This window comes from Onychomys torridus, chromosome 6 (assembly GCF_903995425.1).
Source record: "Onychomys torridus chromosome 6, mOncTor1.1, whole genome shotgun sequence".
Classification (NCBI taxonomy): domain Eukaryota; kingdom Metazoa; phylum Chordata; class Mammalia; order Rodentia; family Cricetidae; genus Onychomys; species Onychomys torridus.
In genome coordinates, this window is record NC_050448.1 from 36,911,510 (window position 1) to 36,931,637 (window position 20,128).

Below are 20,128 nucleotides of genomic sequence, written 5' to 3' on the forward strand. Positions count from 1 at the left end.
CTCCATACATGATATTCCTCTGCAAGCATTAAGACAGGTTGTTCAGTTAAACCCAAGTATGTCAGATAAACAGCACCATAAACAAATCATGGTTGGACACATTTAAGACTAGATTTTCCCTTTGGAAACACACACAAAAAAACCCACCCAAACCAATACACCATGGTAGATGACAAACTCACAATATCTTACTCTTCAGTCCAAACAAATATGCCCATTTTAAGGTCATAATTCATTTATTTGTCTTCAAAAAGTAGATGCAAACACACTGGAAATAATATATGCACATTAGCAGTGAGAAGGAAAGTGTTCTTATTAGAAACAGACAACACAAATTGCGGTTGATGTAAATCCAAATTCTGCTACAATTCTGCCTCAAAAACTTGCAGACATCAAGTAAGCAGAAATATGTCCCACCTGTTCCATAGTGGACAAAAGGGGAAGTAATGTCTGGTTTTATTCAGTGGTGTGAATTCCACTTGAGAAATCAAATGAACTCCCCACCCCACCCCTTTTTTTACAGCAGCTGTGCAGGAAAAGATATATTTGGGAACTGGGTTAACCAAACTATTTCTGTAACTTTGTTATGGCCCCATGTCTATGACACAGAAAGGTACTCTACAGGCTACTAAAAGAGAAAAGTAAACAAAACCATAAAACCCTTGACCTACAATATGCCTAGCCTGCAAAATATGCTAGGTCATGGTGGCACAGACCTTGTGGGAGTCACCAACTGATGTCTGATTTGACTTAAGGCCCACTCCGTGAGATAGAACCTGACACTGCTTGAGTGACCAAGAACCAGAGTCTAGATTGTTTTGGATATCACTCTGTATAAAAAAAAATGCTGATTGGCCAGTAGCCAGGCAGGAAGTATAGGTGGGACAAGCAGAGAGGAGAATTCTGGGAACAGGAAGGCTGAGTCAGGAGATGCTGCCAGCCACCACCATGACAAGCAACATGTAAAGTACCAGTAAGCCACGAGCCACGTGGCAAGGTATAGATTTATAGAAATGGGTTAATTTAAGATGCAAAAACTAGATAGCAAGAAGACTGAGCCACATGGCCATACAGTTTGTAAGAAATATAAGTCTCTGTGTGTTTACTGGGTTGGGTCTGAGAGGCTGTGGGACTGGTGGGTGATAGAGATTTGTCCTGACTGTGAGCCAGGCAGGACTGGAGAAAACTTCAGCTACACTAGATAGCTCAGAAATCTAGGGTACTTCTGTTCTAAAAAGAAAAAAAAGGGGGGGTAATAATAATAATAATAATAATAATAATAATAAATTCTTAATGATATTCTGCTACACTCATACATCAGTGCCTTGTTCAGCTGTCATCAGAGAAGCTTCCTCCTGCAGCAGATGGGAACAAATACAGACACCCACAGCCAGGCATATGCAGGGGTTGGGGGGATCTTGAAACACACAGCTGTAAATGAGATGTCACCATTGAATCCCTCCCCTCAGAGCTCAGGGAACCCTGCAGACAGGGAGGCAGAGGAGTCAGAGAGATAGAAAGGATGGAGGATGCCAGCAGAAAAAGGCCCTCTAGAACAACTGATCAAAGCTCATATGAACTCTTAGAGACCTACACAGCGTGCACAGGGCCTACACAGGTCTGCACCAGGTCCTCTGAGTATAATACTCTAGCTTTCAGTTTAGTATTTTTATGAGACTCCTGAATGTGTAAATGAGGGGAGTTCTTTGATTCTTGTGTCTTCTCTTGAGGCTCTTTTAATGTACTGTGGGATTGTGGGATTGTTTTGTCCAACTTTGATATGATGGCTTTTGTTTTGTCTTTGTAAAAAAAAAAAAAAAAAAAAAAAAAGAATTAGAAACCAAAAAGAAACAGCAGACTTTGGGATTATCCTGGTGATGGCAGTTCAGAAGCATCCCTGTCCTGTTAACAAGGCTTCTAGTGTGCCCAGTGCCTACTATAAGAGCTAAGTGATGGCTATACATGTACACTCAGCTGTTAAGAGCATTTGCTGCTCTTGCAGAGAACCTGAATTCAGTTCCCAACACCCACATGACAGCTCTCAACCACTCAGAACTTCAGCACTAGGGGTCAGATGCCTTCTTCTCTGCTTCAGCACCCCCTCCCCATATGTGTGTATGTATGCAAATATTTAAAAATAAAAAAAGTTTGAAGCCAGTGTTGGACTCTCACATCTAGCTCTCTGACCAGATTTAGATGCCATTTCTGGCTATGTAACTGCAGAGCCTGACTTTCAATTCTTCCTCAAAAGATTGTCAACTACCCAACAGCATCTGGCTGTGACTCTTTTCTGTTTGTTATCTGTGATCTGTTTCTACTGCTTTTATAAGCAACGTGTTGTAGAAAGAGAAAAATCCCAGAATACTGGGGAGCAGCAGGGAGGGAGGGAATCCAGGCCCTGGAAGCATCACAGTGCCCTGCAATGAAGTTTGGAAAGCGATCATATACCTTCTTATTATCTTTCATACTTGAACATTCAAGTTTTCATCTGCAGGAATACTGGGAAATAGACCATTTTAAAATGTGTTTAATAATAGATCACCTAAATATTTACCTAAGACCTCCTTATCACATAAGAAATACTTCATAAACTACACAAAAATACAAGCACAACAAAAAGCAACTGCCTTGGTTTTATTTCATGACATATCTCTACTGGTACATGTTTAAAAAGAAAAATTGCTTACTTGGTAAACTTTTGAACTCAGTAAGAGTTCCTGGCTTTTATCATATTTCTAACTTATGTTAAAGTAAGTTAAAAGGTGTTAGCTCGCCTAGATTCTCGGAAGACAGAACTAACTTACACAAAACAATATAATTAAATGTTACAGAACAAGGCCGTTACTTAAATCTGTATATATTTAATTATGCAATAAAGCAATAATGTGTTTGGGAAGCAGCCTTTGGTTACCTGACATAGATCAAATGTATGTTGGGATTTTTTTCAATGGAGCTTTTTATTATAGGAAGTACATTTTCAGCAACTATAATATACATATAGTAAATACTGTGGGTTTTAGGAATAGCCTGTTTAATCATCTAACCAAAATAGGAACCAACATTTTGGTAATTCTTTTTCTTTAAATTAAATACACTATTTTCCTTCTTAAAGTTTGTGATAAGAAACTCTGGGTGCAACTCCAGTGGACAGAATGAGAGTAAAATCAATAAAATACCTATAAAATGTGAGAGTTTCTGATGAAACACTGTGCTGGTCAGCATGCTAGTCATAACTATGTTCTGCCTTGACTCTTTTGAATAAACTATTTTGCAATTGTTAGTCTATTTCTTGCATTGCAATTTTGAACCCCATAAAAAGATTAGAGTACAGTGCAGAGTTTGCAGCACTTGGAAGAATGATGATTTATTGGCAGTACTTGTGAAATGTTTTGTCAGTATAAATGTAAATATAGACTGCCCTTGTTGAGGGAACCAGAAGCCAGAGTTGGGAGACTTTACTATATATGTCCTTTTGTATCTTTTGACCTGAGAACCATGGGAATATACTAACTAGTTGAAAATAGATAAAATTTAATTTCCACTGCCGCCCAGCAAAATTGAAGTTTTAAAGGATAAAGACCAAGGCAGGTCTTAGTTAAATAAAAGCACTCAATATACTCTATATGTCCAGCCAATAAATCCCCCTTGCCAGGTCAAATGTGAGAATTGAACTTACACCACTGTCTCTAAGCAAGCAAACAATTAAAGAAAACAAACAAACAAACAAACAAAACCAAACAAAACCACCAGAACTTGGGGCTAGAGAGGGCTTGGTGGTTCAGAGTACTGGCTGGTCTTCCAGGGGGCCCATGTTTGAATTTTGAGTACCAGCACCCACATGGAGGTGCAAAACCATTTCTAAATCAAGTTCCAGGGGGATCTGACACCATCTTCTGGCTTCCACAGGTACCTGGCACACATGTGATGCACAGATATACATGCAGGCAAAATACCCACACATATAAAATAAAACAATAAAGATCTAAGCCCTTATCATGGTCATTAGACCGTGCTTGAAGATTATAAGGAGTTGATTCCATGTAGCTGTGTGGTGCCTGAGCATAGTATAGAAGCCCATGTAAAGACGTAAGGAGAAGATAGTAAGACATGACAAGGAAGAAGGATGTAGTGGTGCACACTTGCAATCCTAACATCTGGAATCAAAAGTTTGAGGCCAGCCTGGGATACCTAACAAGACACTCTCAGAGAAAGAAAAGAAATATAATTTGGTTTGCTTTAAAAGGATTTTCTGAGTATTAGAGAAAAAATTTGGAGAAATCATAGTCATTTTAATTTCACTTTTTGGTAGTTAAACATTCTTCAGAAATATAAGAAATACATGAATAATAAATGCTCAGAAAAATGTTAAAATTATATAAATGGAGTCATGCAATACTTATCATTTTGTGACATGTCTTTAGTACTTAATATAGGAGAGCATCTTTTAAAACATCTTAGTCATGTAAGTATATTTAGAGTTAATTCTGAGTATCATAAAAATTTTTGCTGCTAAATATAAGACAATAAGTATCACATTTAAAGGGGATGAGAACTCATTCTTTCAGAAGTAAGAAGAGAGCGTAAAGTACTGTTTCTACCCCAGTATAAACAGCAGCTCTTAATTGGGTCACTTGACCCATTAAAAACTAATTTCAAGTTAGAGATATTGAGCCCAGGAAATCCCAAAGTACACAGTTTTGTATATTTTAGGGTTAGGGTTCTGTAAAGTTCTTAATGAACACTGAGCTCAGGGTCCCTAGTTATGCACCATAAATTAAGGGCACCCTAAAAATGGTAAAGACATTTCTCTGGCACATATACTTAGCTCTGATGGCTGCTTTGTCTGAACTTGGATATAGACTGATCCTGGAGTTTCTATTGTGATTTTTAAAAAAAATGGCTGATATCAACTCAGGGAGGAAAGAGTTTGTTTCAGCTTATACTTCCACATCATCGTCTGTCACTGAAGGATGTATAGGCAGGCACTGAAGCAGGGCAGGAATCTGGAGACTGGAGCTGATGCAGAGGCCATGGAAGAATGCTGCTTACTAGCTTGCTCCAATGGCTTTCTCCAGCCCAGGTGTGGTACCACCTCCTGTGGGATGGATCCTCCAATGTCAATCATCAATCAAGAACATACCCCACAGGCTTGCCCACAGGACAGTCTGGTAGGGATGTTTTCTCAATTGAGGTTTGCTCTTTCCGGATAATTCTAGCTTGTGTCAAGTTGACATAAACTAGCCAGCACAGACGCTGCCCGGTCATTCATCCTGTTACTGAAAACGTCCTCTTTTCATGCCACTGTCCCTTGTCCTTGTGACCAGGGAAGTGACCTCACCTGCTCCACTCTGCACAGATATTTCAGAGCCATCCCTTAGACACTGATCTATGGTGAGTCCTGTATGATGTGATGGGGCATATGGCGAAGGGATGAGGCAAGAGAGAGAGATGGAACAGACGGGACAGGGAGAATGCTGCATCCGTATCTTATTACCTTTCACAGGCATGAAACATGCATTAAGACCATGAGTACCAATGGAGAATGCAAGACAAGAATGGCTGGGGCATTGGTTCAGTGGTTAAGAGTGTGTACTACTCCTGCAGAGGACTTAGGTTTGGCTCTCAGAACTCATACCTGGCAGCTCATAACTGTCTCTAACTCTGGCTCTGGGGCAATCCAATGACTGCAGCCTCTTCTGGTACCTGCACTCATGTGCATGTACACACATTCACATAATGTGGGACTAGAAAGATGACTCAAGGGTTAATAGAAGGTACTGCTCTTAACAGATGGCCTGAGTTTGATTCCCAGAACCCATATCCAGTGATTCACAGTCACCTGTAACTCTAGTACCAGGGTATCCAACATCCTTTTCCTGGACTCCTCAAGCACCAGCCATGCAATTATACATATAGAAAAAATAAATGAGTCTAAATCAAAAAAAAAAAAACTTTAAAAAAAGGAAAGAAAAGGAAGCTCTATTTTATTCTTTTTGGTAGGATCTTGTTATACAGCCTAAGCTGCCCTCAAACTGATGATCCTCTTGCCTGGGCCTCAGAAGCTCTGGGATTATAGGTATGCATCAACCACACCAGCCTGTGCAAAGCTTTTTCTAAGTTGTGAGATTACTTCGTTGGACTATCCACCACTTACCTCAAATGAAAGAGGCACCTCGGGCAACCGTTATTCTGTCATACCTTACTGAAGCATTTGAGAGTTGAGCAGAAAGACATTCCGACGTCTGACAGGCTCCAACTGTTCCTGAGGGCAGCTCCAGCATACTTCAATTCTAGCTACCATCTGCCTTGTTTGTCTTCAGAAAGAGGACTGTGGAAATAATTCTTAAAGAGCAATGACCTCTTATGAAAACAGTCTCTGTATTAGCAGACCAGAAAGACAGTGCTCCCCTCCCCTCTTCCTTTCCTCTTTCCCTCCTCCTCTCCCTCCCTCCCTCCCTCCCTCCTTCCCTTTTCTTTTCTTCCTCCCTCCTTCCCTCCATTCCCAATGGTGTTATAATTGTTTTAGAACAAAGAGAAGGAAGATGGGGTAGGGTTCTTAACTTAGACCCTGTTGCTTCCCAAAAGTTTCTAAATAGATTTTAGTTGGGGGGAAAAACTACACCTTCATTTTTAACTTTTTATTATTTTTATTTTATGTGTGTGAGTACTTTGCTTATGTATATCTGTGTACCACATGTGTGCCTGGAACCTGGGGATGCTAGAAGAGGGCATTAGAGCCCTTGGAAATGGAATTACAGATGATAGTGGGCCACCCTGTGAGTATTGGGAATTGAACCCAGGTCCTCTGAAAGAACAGCCACTGCTCTTAACCACTGAACCATCTCTCCAGTTGCTACAGCTTTATTTTGCTAACTCTAAGTGAAATTGAGAGTTTTCTCCTTTTAATTATATTAAATTATTATCTGCACCTATGGCGCTGTCACCATGTAAAAATCACATTTCCATATCACGTTACTGCTGCTACAGATATTTCAGAATATTATGTATGTAATTTGAAAGCATACTAGTTAAGTGCACTTCTAGGACCTGCTAGCTGATGTTAATAAAATCCCAAGCCACTGTGTCATCAATGTGATTTTTATTATTTGAGGATTATATTTAAATTCAGTTCACTTCTTTCTTGTTTTCTTGGAGAGTCTCTTACTCTGTAGCCTAGGCTGGCCCCAATCTCTTCTCTCTCCTGCTCTAGCAGCCGAAGTGCTAGGATTCTAAGCATGTATCACAATGCCCTCTGTAGTTCTCTTTGTATTTTAGGTAACAACATTCTAAGCGAGAGTTCACCGGCTTTATCAGACTTCAAACAGATTCATGACACATAATGTGTATTATCTCCTATGCCAGATCTAGATTGCAATAATCTACCCAATACTAACAATCCTCAGGAAACGCTCAATATGGCTTGGTGTGGTGGCATATGTCTTTAATCCCAGCTCTTGGGAGGCAAAGGGAGGTACTTTGAGTTTGAGGCCAGCCTAGTCTACAGCCAGAACTACAGAGTGAGACCCCATCTCAAAAAACAAACAAACAAACAAACAACCAAAAAAGCACTAATAATAATAATAGTAATAATAGTAATAAATGAGAATGACCACCTCTAAATTAAATATTTCATGACTGTCTCTTATTCTGGCAGTGTGGTCTTAGATAAGATGCCCTCCCTAGGCCTCAATTTTCTCTGAATACAAAATAAAATTGAAGCTCACAAGTTTAAAATTGAAGCCACAAGTTCACTACTGTCTTCTCTGTCTCCTAAATCCTTGGATTTGTCATATCTGCTTGCTCACCAAGCAAGGCATTAGTCAGACAACTGGCACTCTCTTTGCATGAACTAAAGTTAGTGTTGTGTTTTGTCCTTTTATGAATAATTGCAGTAAGTTATTTGGTACAGGCACAACCCATGAACTCACTAAAGAGAAGTACAACTTGACAACTCAGATAAACCCCCAGAATTTATTGGCTCAGTTTGTTTTCTTAACTAAGATCTCCAATATACCATATTCTCATCAATATAGCATGCAGACAAATAGTGATATTTTCCAAAGCCTCTTTGTTTCTTGTGTTAAAATTGTACCCAATAGTGTCTCTATCCTATGCACATTTTAGACTGTAAGGCATAATTAAACTCAAATACATTGTAGTTACCCTTGAATAAATACATACCTTTACCATCTGTTTGATGGCTTCCACAGAGTTGTGTGCTGAAACATCAAATGCCTAAAAAGATCCTTCAAAAGCCACAAAGAGGTTGGGGATTTAGCTCAGTTGTAGAGCGCTTGCCTAACAAGCACAAGGCCCTGGGTTCGATCTTCAGCTCCAAAAAAAAAAAAAAAGCCACAAAGATTCACATCATAGAGTCAGGCACTGTGAGTTCGAGGCCAGCCTGGGCTACCAAGTGAGTTCCAGGAAAGGTGCAAAGCAACACAGAGAAACCCTGTCTAGGGGGAAAAAAAGTAGGGGGGCTGGAGAGATGGCTCAGAGGTTAAGAGCACCGACTGCTCTTTCAGAGGTCCTGAGTTCAATTCCCAGCAATGACATGGGGGCTCACAACCATCTGTAATGAGATCTGGTACCCTCTTCTGTATACATAATAAATAAATAAATAAATAAATAAATAAATAAATAAATAAATAAATCCTCATCATGCAATTCCCTTCTCAGAAACAAGATAAACAAAACCAAACAAAAATCCTGTTTTCACAGATAGCTGGAAAAATTTCCAATTCTCAAAGACAAAATCAATGGCCAGAGGCAGCTGTTAATGTCTACTCTCCATGGTGAATGGAAGCATGTAAAGAGACACAGTCACAGTATCCCAGCATGGGACAACACGGACTGTGGCTCTGTTGGAGGAAATGTTTCTCTCAGAAGACAGTTAAAACAGCCACCTTCTTCTCAGGTTACAGAAACCAGAACACCAGACAATGGCCAAGGCAAGCTTAAGCAAGCTGCTGACATGTAATGCAAAGATCCTACACACAAGTTACACTTTGGAGAAGTAATCACCATCCCCTGAGTCTGGAATTTATATTTACTTGAGGACAGCTGATCAAAGAACCCATGAGAACACAGCCTTCATTAGGGTGCACTGGCATATGGCAAGGCAAATGGAATTGATTTTGCTGAATAAGATAGTCCTGAAAGTTCTCTGTGAATATCTGTGTGTACGCATTCAGTTTCCCTAACAATTTTGGGTACTTGTTCTCTGGCAGTGTGTCTAATTCTGCCGTGGGGTACAGAACAATACCCACACACACCAAGAAAATGTGGCTTTCCCTTCCCATCCTTGCATAGTAAAATCTGCTGCATAGCAACACAGTATAATTGATATCTCTTTTAGTCTTTGTGTTACTCAGGACAATCTGCCATTGTGATCTCTTTCTACCCCACTTGACGTCAGTGGATTCCTTCCTTCCTTCCTCCCTTCCTCCCTTCCTCCCTTCCTTCCTTCCTTCCTTCCTTCCTTCCTTCCTTCCTTCCTTTCTTTCCTTTCTTCCTTCCTTCCTTCAAATAGATTCTTCTCTCATATAATACATCTTGACCATAGTTCCTCCTCCTTCCACCTTCCCCTGAATGACTGCTCCGAGGTATGATGGAGAAGAAAATTTATTGTAGCTAAAAGGGAGAGCATAGACAGAGATAGGGACGTCTGGGAGAGTTCAGAGTGGACACGACCCTGACTGAGCTGGACCATCTAGGGAGAGGGAGAGGAGAAGTGGGAGGAGAGAGGGGGAACCAGGTGTAGCAGCCAAGAGGGCAAAGGAACAAAAGGGGCAGGTAACCAACATGGCTGGACTGTACAGGGAAAAGCCTCTTGGGGAAGGGCAGACCAGCCCCTGGGATGGAGAGTTTGGGATAAGGGCAGGCTATGCCAGTCATTCCCTGTAGGGACTAAGGGATGCTGGGAGAACCTGGCAGCCAGATCTGCTTCAATATGTTAAACAGGCATACCTTAGCCATTTGTCCCAAGGATTGAGACTTAATAAACCTCCTCTCTCTCCCCAAGATCCACTCCCATTTTGTTTCCTTTTCAGAAAAGAGCAGGCCTCCAAGAGACAACAGCCAAACAGGGTAAAGCAAGATAGAATAAGACAAGGCAAAAGCCCTCATATTGAGGCTGGACAAGGCAATCCAATAGGTGGAAAAGAGTCCCAAGAGTAGGCAAAAGAGTCAGAAATACACCATCTGTCATTGTTAGGGTTTCTGTTGCTGTGAAGAGACACCATGACCATGGCAACACTTATAAAGGAAAACATGTAATTGGAGTGGATCATGTACAGTTCAGAGGTTTAGTCCATTATTGTCATGACAGGAAGCAAGGCAGCATGCAGGCAGACATGGTGCTAAAGAAGGAGCTGAAGAGTCCTTACGTCTTGACTCATAGGCAACAGGAAGTGGTCTGTCTCATTGTGTGTGGCTTGAGCATATACGAGACCTCAAAGCCCACCTCTCCAGTGATACATTTCCTCCAACAAGGCCACACCTACTCCAACACGGCCACACCCCCTAATAGTGCCTCTCACTTTGAGGACCATTTTCTTTCAAACCACGAAAGAGTCCCACACAAACACCAAGCTATTAGTCATAACATGTACACACAGAACACTGGTGCAGACCTGTGTAGGCTCTGTGCTTGCTGCTTCAGTCTCTGTGAGCCCATGTGAGCCCTGCTTAGTTGACTCAGAGGCTCCTGTTCTCCTGGTGTCCTCCATCCCCTCTGGCTCCTACAATCTCTCCTCCCCCTCTTCAGCACTGTTTCCTGATCTCTGAGGAGAAGGACCCAACATAAAGCTCCAATTTAGACTCTCTCTCTGCATAATGTCTGCTGTGGGTCTCTGCACCAGCTCCCATCTGCTTCAGAGGAAGCCTCTCTGATGACAATGGGACAAGGCACTGATCTGAGTATAGTAGAATATCATTGGGAATATTTATTTATTTATTTATTTATTTATTTATTTATTTATTTATTTATCTATTTATTTATTATCTATCTATCTATTTATTTATTTGTGCCAGTTATGTTTGGTTCTACCCTAGATCTCAAGGCTAACCAGTCTGGTGCCCTCAGAGTCCAGAAGAGAGCATAAGATCCCCTGAGATTGGAGTTACAGACAGTTGTGAGCTGCCATGTGGATGCTGGAAGTTGAATTCAGGTCCTCTGGAAGAGCAACCAGTGCTTTTAAGTGCTGATCCATCTCTCCAGCACCCTTATCCTGTGTTTTGAGAATTAAATTCTGAAAGGAATGTAACTTCTTGTCAGTATTCTTTGTGTATTCATATTATTCTTTTATGGTTTAGTTTTATTTGTTTTTTTTTTTTTTAAGTAACATATTGGCTGGTAGAAATAGTTAGATCTCTGTAAGTTTGAGGCCAGCCTGATCTACATAGTAAATTCCAGAACAGCCAGGGCTATTTAGAGAGAACCTATCTCAAAAAAAGAAAAAATAATAACTTATTAATCGTTACTTCAAGTGGAAAAAGAACCATGCAGATTTGTGCAGTTAACACCTAGATACATTGTTATAAATATAGTAAGCCTTTGCAAAAGGCCAGCAGAGAATAAGGGATTTTTTTTCTCAAATAAAGAGGGAACTGAAAAACCAAAACATAATTCCTTGAATTTGCTACTGGGCAAAGAGAAAAGCAGGAGAGGAGCCAATATATTAGCATCCCCAACTACAGCAGGAATGGGGATGAAGTTCACTCAGGAGATGGAGCGATTGCTCCGTGCTTAAGAGCATTGAAGAGTTAGTGAGTTCAATTTTCAGCACCTACCTGGTGGCTCACACCCATTCATAGCTCCAGACTGGGGAGATGTGACTGATGCACAAGGTGTACTTATGTGAATACAGGAGAAATAGTCATACACATATAATAAAAATAAATAAATAACAAGAGAAATTTGGCCAGCAGCCCAAGACTAAATTTTCAACTTCTTCTTCAGATCTGATTCAGAATACTTACTGTACCGATTTTCTCTGGGTTGCTGCTTTTAAAGTTTGAAAAATGATTGTGTGCCTAATGCTGTAGTTCAGCAGTACCAATAAGACTTTCTTTGACCACAGAGTTTTCTCACCTATTATTTCATTATAAATTTTTTATTTTCACCGAAGGCACTGTGGTTTCTGAAGTTAACTTTAATGAGGCAAATTCTCTTTTTATCTATTGGAAACTTTTCTAAATGGAAGGAGAGCTGTGGTCATGCAAGATTAATAAATTTCACTTGTTAGAGAGCTGTGGTCATGCAGGACTAATAAGTTTCACATGTTGGAGTCAGATTGATGGGTTTGAATAATGTGTATAATTAGAGAGGGCAGTCATGCATAGATAAAATGTGATCACATCAAAACTCAAGAAATTGCATTATTTGCCCCATATTACACAGGAATTATTTGGCTCAGACTCAAAGCCCTCTTTCTCATATCACAGTGGCTCTCAGGAGTCACTTGGATTCAGAGCTCAGGCTGGAATTTAGAACCCAATTCCTAGCTGAATATGGTGGCGAATGCCTTTAATCCAGGCACTCAGGAGGCAGAGGCAGGCCCGGTCTACAGAGCAAGTTCCAGGACAGCCAGGGCTGTTTCACAGAGAATTCTTCTCTCAAAAAGCAAACAAGAAGAAGCAAGAACAATTTCATAGCCCAGGGTATTTGCCCCGCTTCCCGTGAGCTGTGTGAGGAACTTCTTTGAACCATGGGCAGCCTTACCTGAAAAAGGAAATGCAATGGGACTGAGGCAGTTAGCAGGCCTAGTGCAGAACAGTGTTGCCATCGATGCTGCTTTGGTTCCTGAAGAGAACTGAAGCGCTGGGAAATATGGAGAGGCCTAATGCTCACAGAAGTTAGGAGAGGGCGTCAGATCCCCTGGAACTGCTGTTACAGGTGGCTGTTAGCCACCATATGGGTGCTGGGAATGGACCCAGGCCTTCCTCAGGAGCCGTAAGTACGCTCAACCTCTGAGCCCTCTCTCTAGCTTTCTGCCTTCTTTCTCCACCCAAACAAAATAATCAATGTAAAGAATTCAGATATTGTAAGGGTTTCATGTAAGAAAAAAATGGGGGGAAGGACCTAGGATCCTCAAAACAATGTGCAGGAAGCTACCTGCTTGATTTACACTAAACAAAGCCTGGCTCTAAGTGTATTTGATTTAATTTAATGGTTTCGTGAATATTCTGCTAAGGAGGCAGCTTGTTAAGACCTCATACACTCCAGCACATCTAGTGATGTCTCGTAGACATCTCCATTTGGAAGTTCCAGGGTTTTGTTTGTTTGTTTGTTTGTTTTTCCAAGACAGGGTTTCTCTGTGTAGCCCTGGCCATCCTGGAACTCACTCTGTAGTCCTGGCTGGCTTTCAACTCAGAGATCTGCCTGTCTCTGCCTCCGAAATGCTGGATTCGGAAGTGTCATTCTTAACGTACAAAAGTAGACTTGTGATTTTTCAGCATCAAAATTTCCTTTCACACCATCACCAGCTTTCTTCATAATTGGTGCAAGTTCGTTAGCTGCTCAAATCAGAAATTTGAGAGTCATCCTTGATTCTTGTGTTTTCCCTCACCGTCACAGCCATCAGTAAACCAATTTGAACTTGCAGATACCTTTTGGGGCAGAGGACTCTCTCTTCCACCGTGTGGGGCCTGTAATAAGGTTGGCCTGTGGTTATTTTCCTCAGACTTGGCAGCAGGAACCTTGGCGTGCTGAGCTATCTCACCAGGCACAGATACTTAACTGACCATTTCTTCCCACTGTTACTGCCCTTTCTGCACTCCAGGCCGTGACAGTCTTCAGTTATTTCAAGTCTCCTTTTCAGTCTCACTGTTTTCACTCATGTCTTCCTTCGATCTGTATTCTCAACAAGTTTAAGTATGGCACCCCTCTACTTGAAGTTCTTAATGGTCTTTAAAATACAGCTTGAACTTTTATTGTTGTCTTAAAGACTTTTAGTAACTTCCGGGAAGATCACCAGGATTAAAAATGGATTCCTGGGCTGGAGAGATGGCTCAGCAGTTAAGAGCACCTGGCTGCTCTTCCAGAGGTCCTGAGTTCGATTCCTAGCAATCACACGGTGGGTCTTCAGTATATGCTGTTATTCCTAAGTAGGCTCTAATAGCAATGAAAATAATGGACTTGTTAGCAAGGCAGGGGCAAGCAGGCAAAGAGCAAAAACTTCCTTTTTCCGTGTCCTTAGATAGGCTTCCAGCAGAAGGTGTGGCCCTGATTAGAGGTAGGTTTTCCCAGTTTCAAAGGTCTGGGTTAAGGGGGTGTCTTCCCACATCAAAGATCCAGATTAGAAGTGGATCTTCTCACTTCAAATCAAGCAAAGTCCCTCAGAAGTGTATCTTCCATTTGGGGATTTTAGTTAATTCCAGATGTAGTCAAGTTGACTGTCTTTGTCAGAGTTTCTATTGCTATGACAAAACACCATGGCCAAAAATCAAGTTGAGAAGGGAAGAGTTTATTGGGTATATATTTCAGCATTGCTGAAGGAAGTCAGGACAGGAACAAAAATGGCGGGATCTGATGCAGAGGGAGTTGCTTAGTGGCTTGCTTCCCATGGCTTGCTTAACCCACCTTCTTATAGAACCCACCCACCATGGGCTGATCCCTCCTCAACTGTGTTCATAGCAGCATTATTCATAATAGCCAGAACCTGGAAACAACCTAGATGCCCATGAACTGAAGAATGGATTAAGAAAATGTGGCAACCGGGCGGTGGTGGCACACGCCTTTAATCCCAGCACTCGGGAGGCAGAGCCAGGTGGATCTCTGTGAGTTCGAGGCCAGCCTGGCATACAGAACAAGATCCAGGAAAGGCACAAAGCTACACAGGGAAACCCTGTCTCAGGGAAAAAAGAAAATGCGGCACATATACACAATGGAGTACAACTCAGCAGAGGAAAACAATGACAGCATGAAATTTGCAGGCAAATGGATGGAACTAGAAAATATCATCCTGAGTGAGGTAACCCAGAAGGACAAACATGGTATGTACTCACTGATAGTAGGATACTAGATGTAAAGCAAAGGACAATCATATTGCAACCCACACATGCAGGGAGGCTAGCTAGCAGGGGGGGATCCTAGGATGACTGTAGCTTATAATAATAAGTTTTGGTTTTGCCCAATCACTGGGCAAGCTTTAGTGAAACATTTCACTATTAGGATAAGAATAGGTACTGTATAAAGCTGATGAAAGAATATGCTGGCTGTACTTTCAGGAGGGGAGGCTAAAATCTTTTTAGATTAAGGATTAGCCTATAGAAAAATGTCTGCCGTAAATCAGTGAAGGAGAAGATGAATAGGAATCTCACTTACACAACAACTTAAGTAAAACATAGCTCTCTGAAAAGATGAAGATATGTTTCTTCTGTTTCCCAAAATCTAATCAATATTTATATGTATAATTCAGCTATTATTTGGCTTAAAAGGGCTTATTGGGAAATGTTATCATTTTTACTATTTTCTACAAAGAAAATATTTTCTAGTTTCACATATCCTTGGACTTTTGAATTATAACCTATTTTTATGTTAAAAAAGAGTTGTGGTGGTCATGGTATCTCATGGTGCCTCTAACTAAGACATAAGCCTTTTATTTATTTTTATTACACATTTATATTTAATTTCATTTTGGGACATGGTCTCTGTGGTGGTTTGAAAGAGAATGGCCCCTGTAGGCTCACATGTTTGAATGTTTGAGCCTCTGTTAGTGAAAGCATTTGGGAAGGATTAGGAGGCATGGCCTTAATGGACAGCTTTGAGGTTTCAAAAGACTTTCCCCCATCCCCAGTATTTTTTCTGCTTCCTACTTTCAGATCAAAATGTGAGTTCTCAGTTTTCAAGCAGTCTAACCCTCTGTGATGGCTATTCTTGGTTGATAACGTGACTATATCTGAAATTAACAAAGACCCCCAAATAGGGCATGCCTGTGAGGAATTTTTGCTTAATATGAAGTGAGAAGATCCACTTCTAATCTGGATTTTTGAGGTAGAAAGACACACCTTTAATCCAGGTCTTTTGAGATGGGAAAACCTACCTCTAACCTAAACCATACTTTTTGCTGGCAGCCTATATAAGGGCATAGAAGGTGGATGTGTTTGCTGTTTGCCTGCTCTCACTTTGCTAGCAAGTCCATTCCTTCATGGGCATTAGAGCCCACTTAGGAATTCCAGCATATACTGAACACCAGCTGAAACTACTGGGTTCCTGGGTTTTCTATTCTGAGCCAGCCATTATTGGATTAGCTAGACCTCAGCCTGTTAAGTCATTCTAGTGGTGTGTGATACTTTGATTGTGTTCTGACAGAGGGCGGAACTAGCCACTAGCTGACCATAGAGGTTTGGAGGACTATAGACAGTGAGGAAACAGGAAGTGGTAAGGCAATGGCAGAGGTAGGAAGCACCTGGTGGCTGCTCCTGCTTCTCTGATCTTTCAGGTTCTTACCCCAATATTTGACTCCCAATTTTTTATTGTTAAAGATTAATTAGATTAACACTTCATTTTAATAAACTTCTATGTATATATATCTATACACACACACATATATGTATATGTATATGTATATATATATTCATTTTGTAATTTCTGTTACTATAGAGAACCCTGGCTAATATCCCCTCTGAAATGAAAGCCCACTATAACACTTACTTCTATAAGTTATATTGGTCATGGTATTTTACAACAGTAACTAAGATAGTCAGTCTTATGTTTCTTAGGTTGGCTTTGAACTTGCTATAAGACTGAAGAGGGCTTTAACTTCTTGTGGTGGTTTGAATAGGAATGGGCCTCATAGACCCATGTGTTTGAATGCTTGGCTCATAGGGAGTGGCACTATTAGGAGGCGTGGCCTTGTTGGAGGAAGTGTGTCACTGTGGGGACAGGCTTTGAGGGCTCATATGCTTATGCTATGCCTACTATGGCACACAGCCTCCTGCTGCCTATGGATCAAGATGTAGAACTCTCAGCTCATTCTCCAGCACCATGTCTGTCTGCCACTGCCATGCTTCCCACCATGAAGACTAAACCTCTGAAACTGTAATCCAGGCCCAATATTTTCCTTTATAAGAGTTGCCATGGTCACAGTGTGTCTTACAGCATAGAAACCCTAAGACAGTCAGACACAGATAAACTGAGGTTTCTAACATAGGCACATACATGCACTCCCGTCAATCTCCCTTTGGTGCTCTGTTCAGTGTCTGCTTGTTGCAAGGAGTCCCTGGACTACAGTGGCAGCTAGTGACTCTATGTGGCAGCTAGTGGCAGCATGTTCCCTTTGGGAACATGGTTCTAGAAGCTCTGGGCTACTTAGCTCAATGAGAGTGGGTCATAAGGGGCTCTGTCTGAATACAATGGTAAAGTCCTGCTGTGGCTCCATAGGCTGATATGATTCTTATTGCTGAAGCCCTAGGGTGGGCAGTCAGAGTGACAGGACTCAGGGAGGGTACCTGGAGGACTCCATATGTCCTAGGGATAAGGGCTTGTGGTGTGATGGGAATGGCTTCCTCCACCTGGAAAATTCATACCCAATATTAATGGTGCACTTTAGCACCTAATAATGACTCTGGTGGCCAAATGTGCCTCTGCTTTCTAAGCAACTAGCTCTTTTTTTTTTTTTTTTTTTTGGTTTTTCAAGACAGGGTTTCTCTGTAGCTTTGGAGGCTGTCCTGGAACTCACTTTGTAGACCAGGCTGGCCTTGAACTCACAGAGATCCACCTGCCTCTACCTCTGCCTCCCGAGTGCTGGGATTACAGGCGTGGGCCACCACCGCCGGGTGCCTCTGCTTTCTCTTCTGCCCACTCCAGCCCTCTGTATGACCTCTGCCTTCTCTTCTGCCCACTCCAGGCCCTCTGTATGACCTCTGCCCTCTGAACTTTTCTACACTCCATTGCTTCATGTCCTATTTAAACCTCTGTGCACTGCAGGGATACTGACTGCCTAGTACTTGGCGCCTGCCAGATGCTGCACCTTTACCGTGGTGGAAGGAGGAGTTACAGCAGCAAAACCCCACCACATGTGTGCTCTGCCAGCACAGCCCCACCCCTACTACTGAACACTGTCCCCTTGACCATCCAAGTCGCCCTTTGGGAACCAAAGTCAGGTTCTTCCAATGTTTCCACGCCAGACCCCAAACCCGTAACAGACCGTCCCTCTCACCATCTGGCAAGAGCCTCCTCAATCATCGGTGTTCCTCACATATCTCAATTTCAAAACCTACCTAGACACCCCAGAAAAGACTATTCTGATGTAATGGAAGCCTCTCAAAGTGTATTCTCTCCAACACAACCAGACCCTCCTTTCAGATAATAGTTGTTCCCCAGTTAACCTTATAAAGCCAATTTGAATTTCTCTGGTAACTCTCAAAACTCTCCAATGGATTCCAGATAAGTTTTCCTGCCTACTTCCTAGTTCTAAAGGTGGGATCTCTTCCCTCTTCCTGGCCTTGGGATTCCTCTTTCCAACTACCAGGACCCTAGGCCTAGAAGTTTCAAATGTGCATCCAAGATAAAACGTTTTCCCTAAACTCCTTATCTTGACCTCTGTCTCTAGTCTATCTCTTCGAACAGATTTCAGATCAGCTACAGATTGCTCTAGCAACTCCAGCAACAGCTCCAGTTGTTTCCTTGGAATCCACATCCTAGACAGTTCCAAAGCGGCTAGCCCGAGACAGTCCAGGCTCACAGACTGTTCCAACTCGGCCTACACTTTCATATGGAATAACAAGCGAAACAGCCTGCTCTTCCTGGCCTTAGCCAACAACCCAGCTTCCTTGGGTCCCGTAACAATGATGCCCCAATGTCAGCATGAAGCAGCCAGAGGGAACAACACCCACCTACCCAACACCCAGTGACCCAATAATAAAACAAAAAGGTGGGAATGGAGGGCCTCTGGCAGGCCCAAGAATGGAAAACGACTCTGACAGGCCTTCCCCTATTCCCTCTGCCTTGCTGAAAACCAGTACATCACATTGACTATACAGTTGTGGACTACACAGGTGAAAATGTTTTTGATGATCTTTTTTTTCCCTTCAAATTTGATTCTTTTGTGTCCCCTGCCTTTTCCATAACCCAGAGCCTTGTGCTTGGTAGGCAAATGCTCTGCCACTGATCTAAATCTTCAGCACTTCAAATTTGGCTTTTAAATTGCTTGTGTGGTATTTAGAGTACGTTCTAATTAAAACGGCACAAGGAGAAAGAACAGGAAATCTTTTTATTCCCGTTCCCCACCTACTTAGGCCTCTTGAAACAAATGAGGTTATAAATTACTAATAGCCCTTGTTATAACGCCCCCCCCAACATATTAAAGGACTTGATGACAGCATGGCCCTTATTAAAACTTATTATTATTATTATTTCAAGCTACAGTAGGACCAGTAGGGCATGTTCGGATCCTGCAATCTTTGCATCAAACCACATTTAAAACAAACAGCAGTGGTTTAGGAGCTGTTAAAGTCGATGCCTCAATAGGTCATTTAAATCTAAGTAGTTGGTTTTAAGATTTAGACTAGGGGGAGAAAAGGTATGAGAAGAGCCTTAGGGGAGGAGATTTTCGTTCCTCAGAAGGTGACAAGGTTTCTGAAAGGCTGTTTTGAGGACCGAATCACATGCTTTGGACTTTTGCTAGTCAAGCAGTGTGCTGATCATCGAGGCTCCCTGCCAGGCCTCAGGGGTTCCAGCCCAGACCTCAGGCGGCTCGCTCCAACCCGACCCGGATTCCAAAGCAAGGCGTCTCCCGCCGTTCTCTGCCCTTGTCGGCGGGCTAGCTGGAGGGCCGCACGTCTCCTGGCTCTTCGGCCCGGGTTGGGTGCAGGAAAGAAGTGCGGGGCCATTCTGCTTGGGCCTCGGGCCCCCGCAAGCCCCTCCTCTGCCAACCGGCCCGAGGCAGTCCAGGGTGGTTTCTCCACCACACCCAAGGCTTCTGAAAGCCTCTCCTCCCTCATCTTCCTTTCCCCAGTGGGGATGATGGATCACGCGGCTCAGAAAGACACTCAACAACTGGGCAGTTCTCCCAGCCTAGCCCGAGCAGGCAGCACGGCTCTGTGAGAGGGGCGGGGCCTTGACAGGCAACGCTAGGGTCCAATAGCACTTCTGTATCTCCAAGTGTGGACCAATGAGGCTTGA

General features: G+C 42.3%; 1 protein-coding gene across 1 annotated transcript in view; it reads right to left on the reverse strand.

Annotated features, from left to right (window-relative positions):
• Ankub1 (ankyrin repeat and ubiquitin domain containing 1) overlaps positions 1–8,271 on the reverse strand; it is a gene marked incomplete at its 5' end in the record, with an annotated part of 90,346 nt that extends 82,075 nt beyond the window's left edge. Inside the window, 2 exon segments of the mRNA XM_036191318.1 lie at positions 6,199–6,342; positions 8,182–8,271. Of these exon segments, the coding sequence (XP_036047211.1) occupies positions 6,199–6,342; positions 8,182–8,271 (234 nt within the window).
• Positions 8,272–20,128: the final 11,857 nt, after the last annotated feature.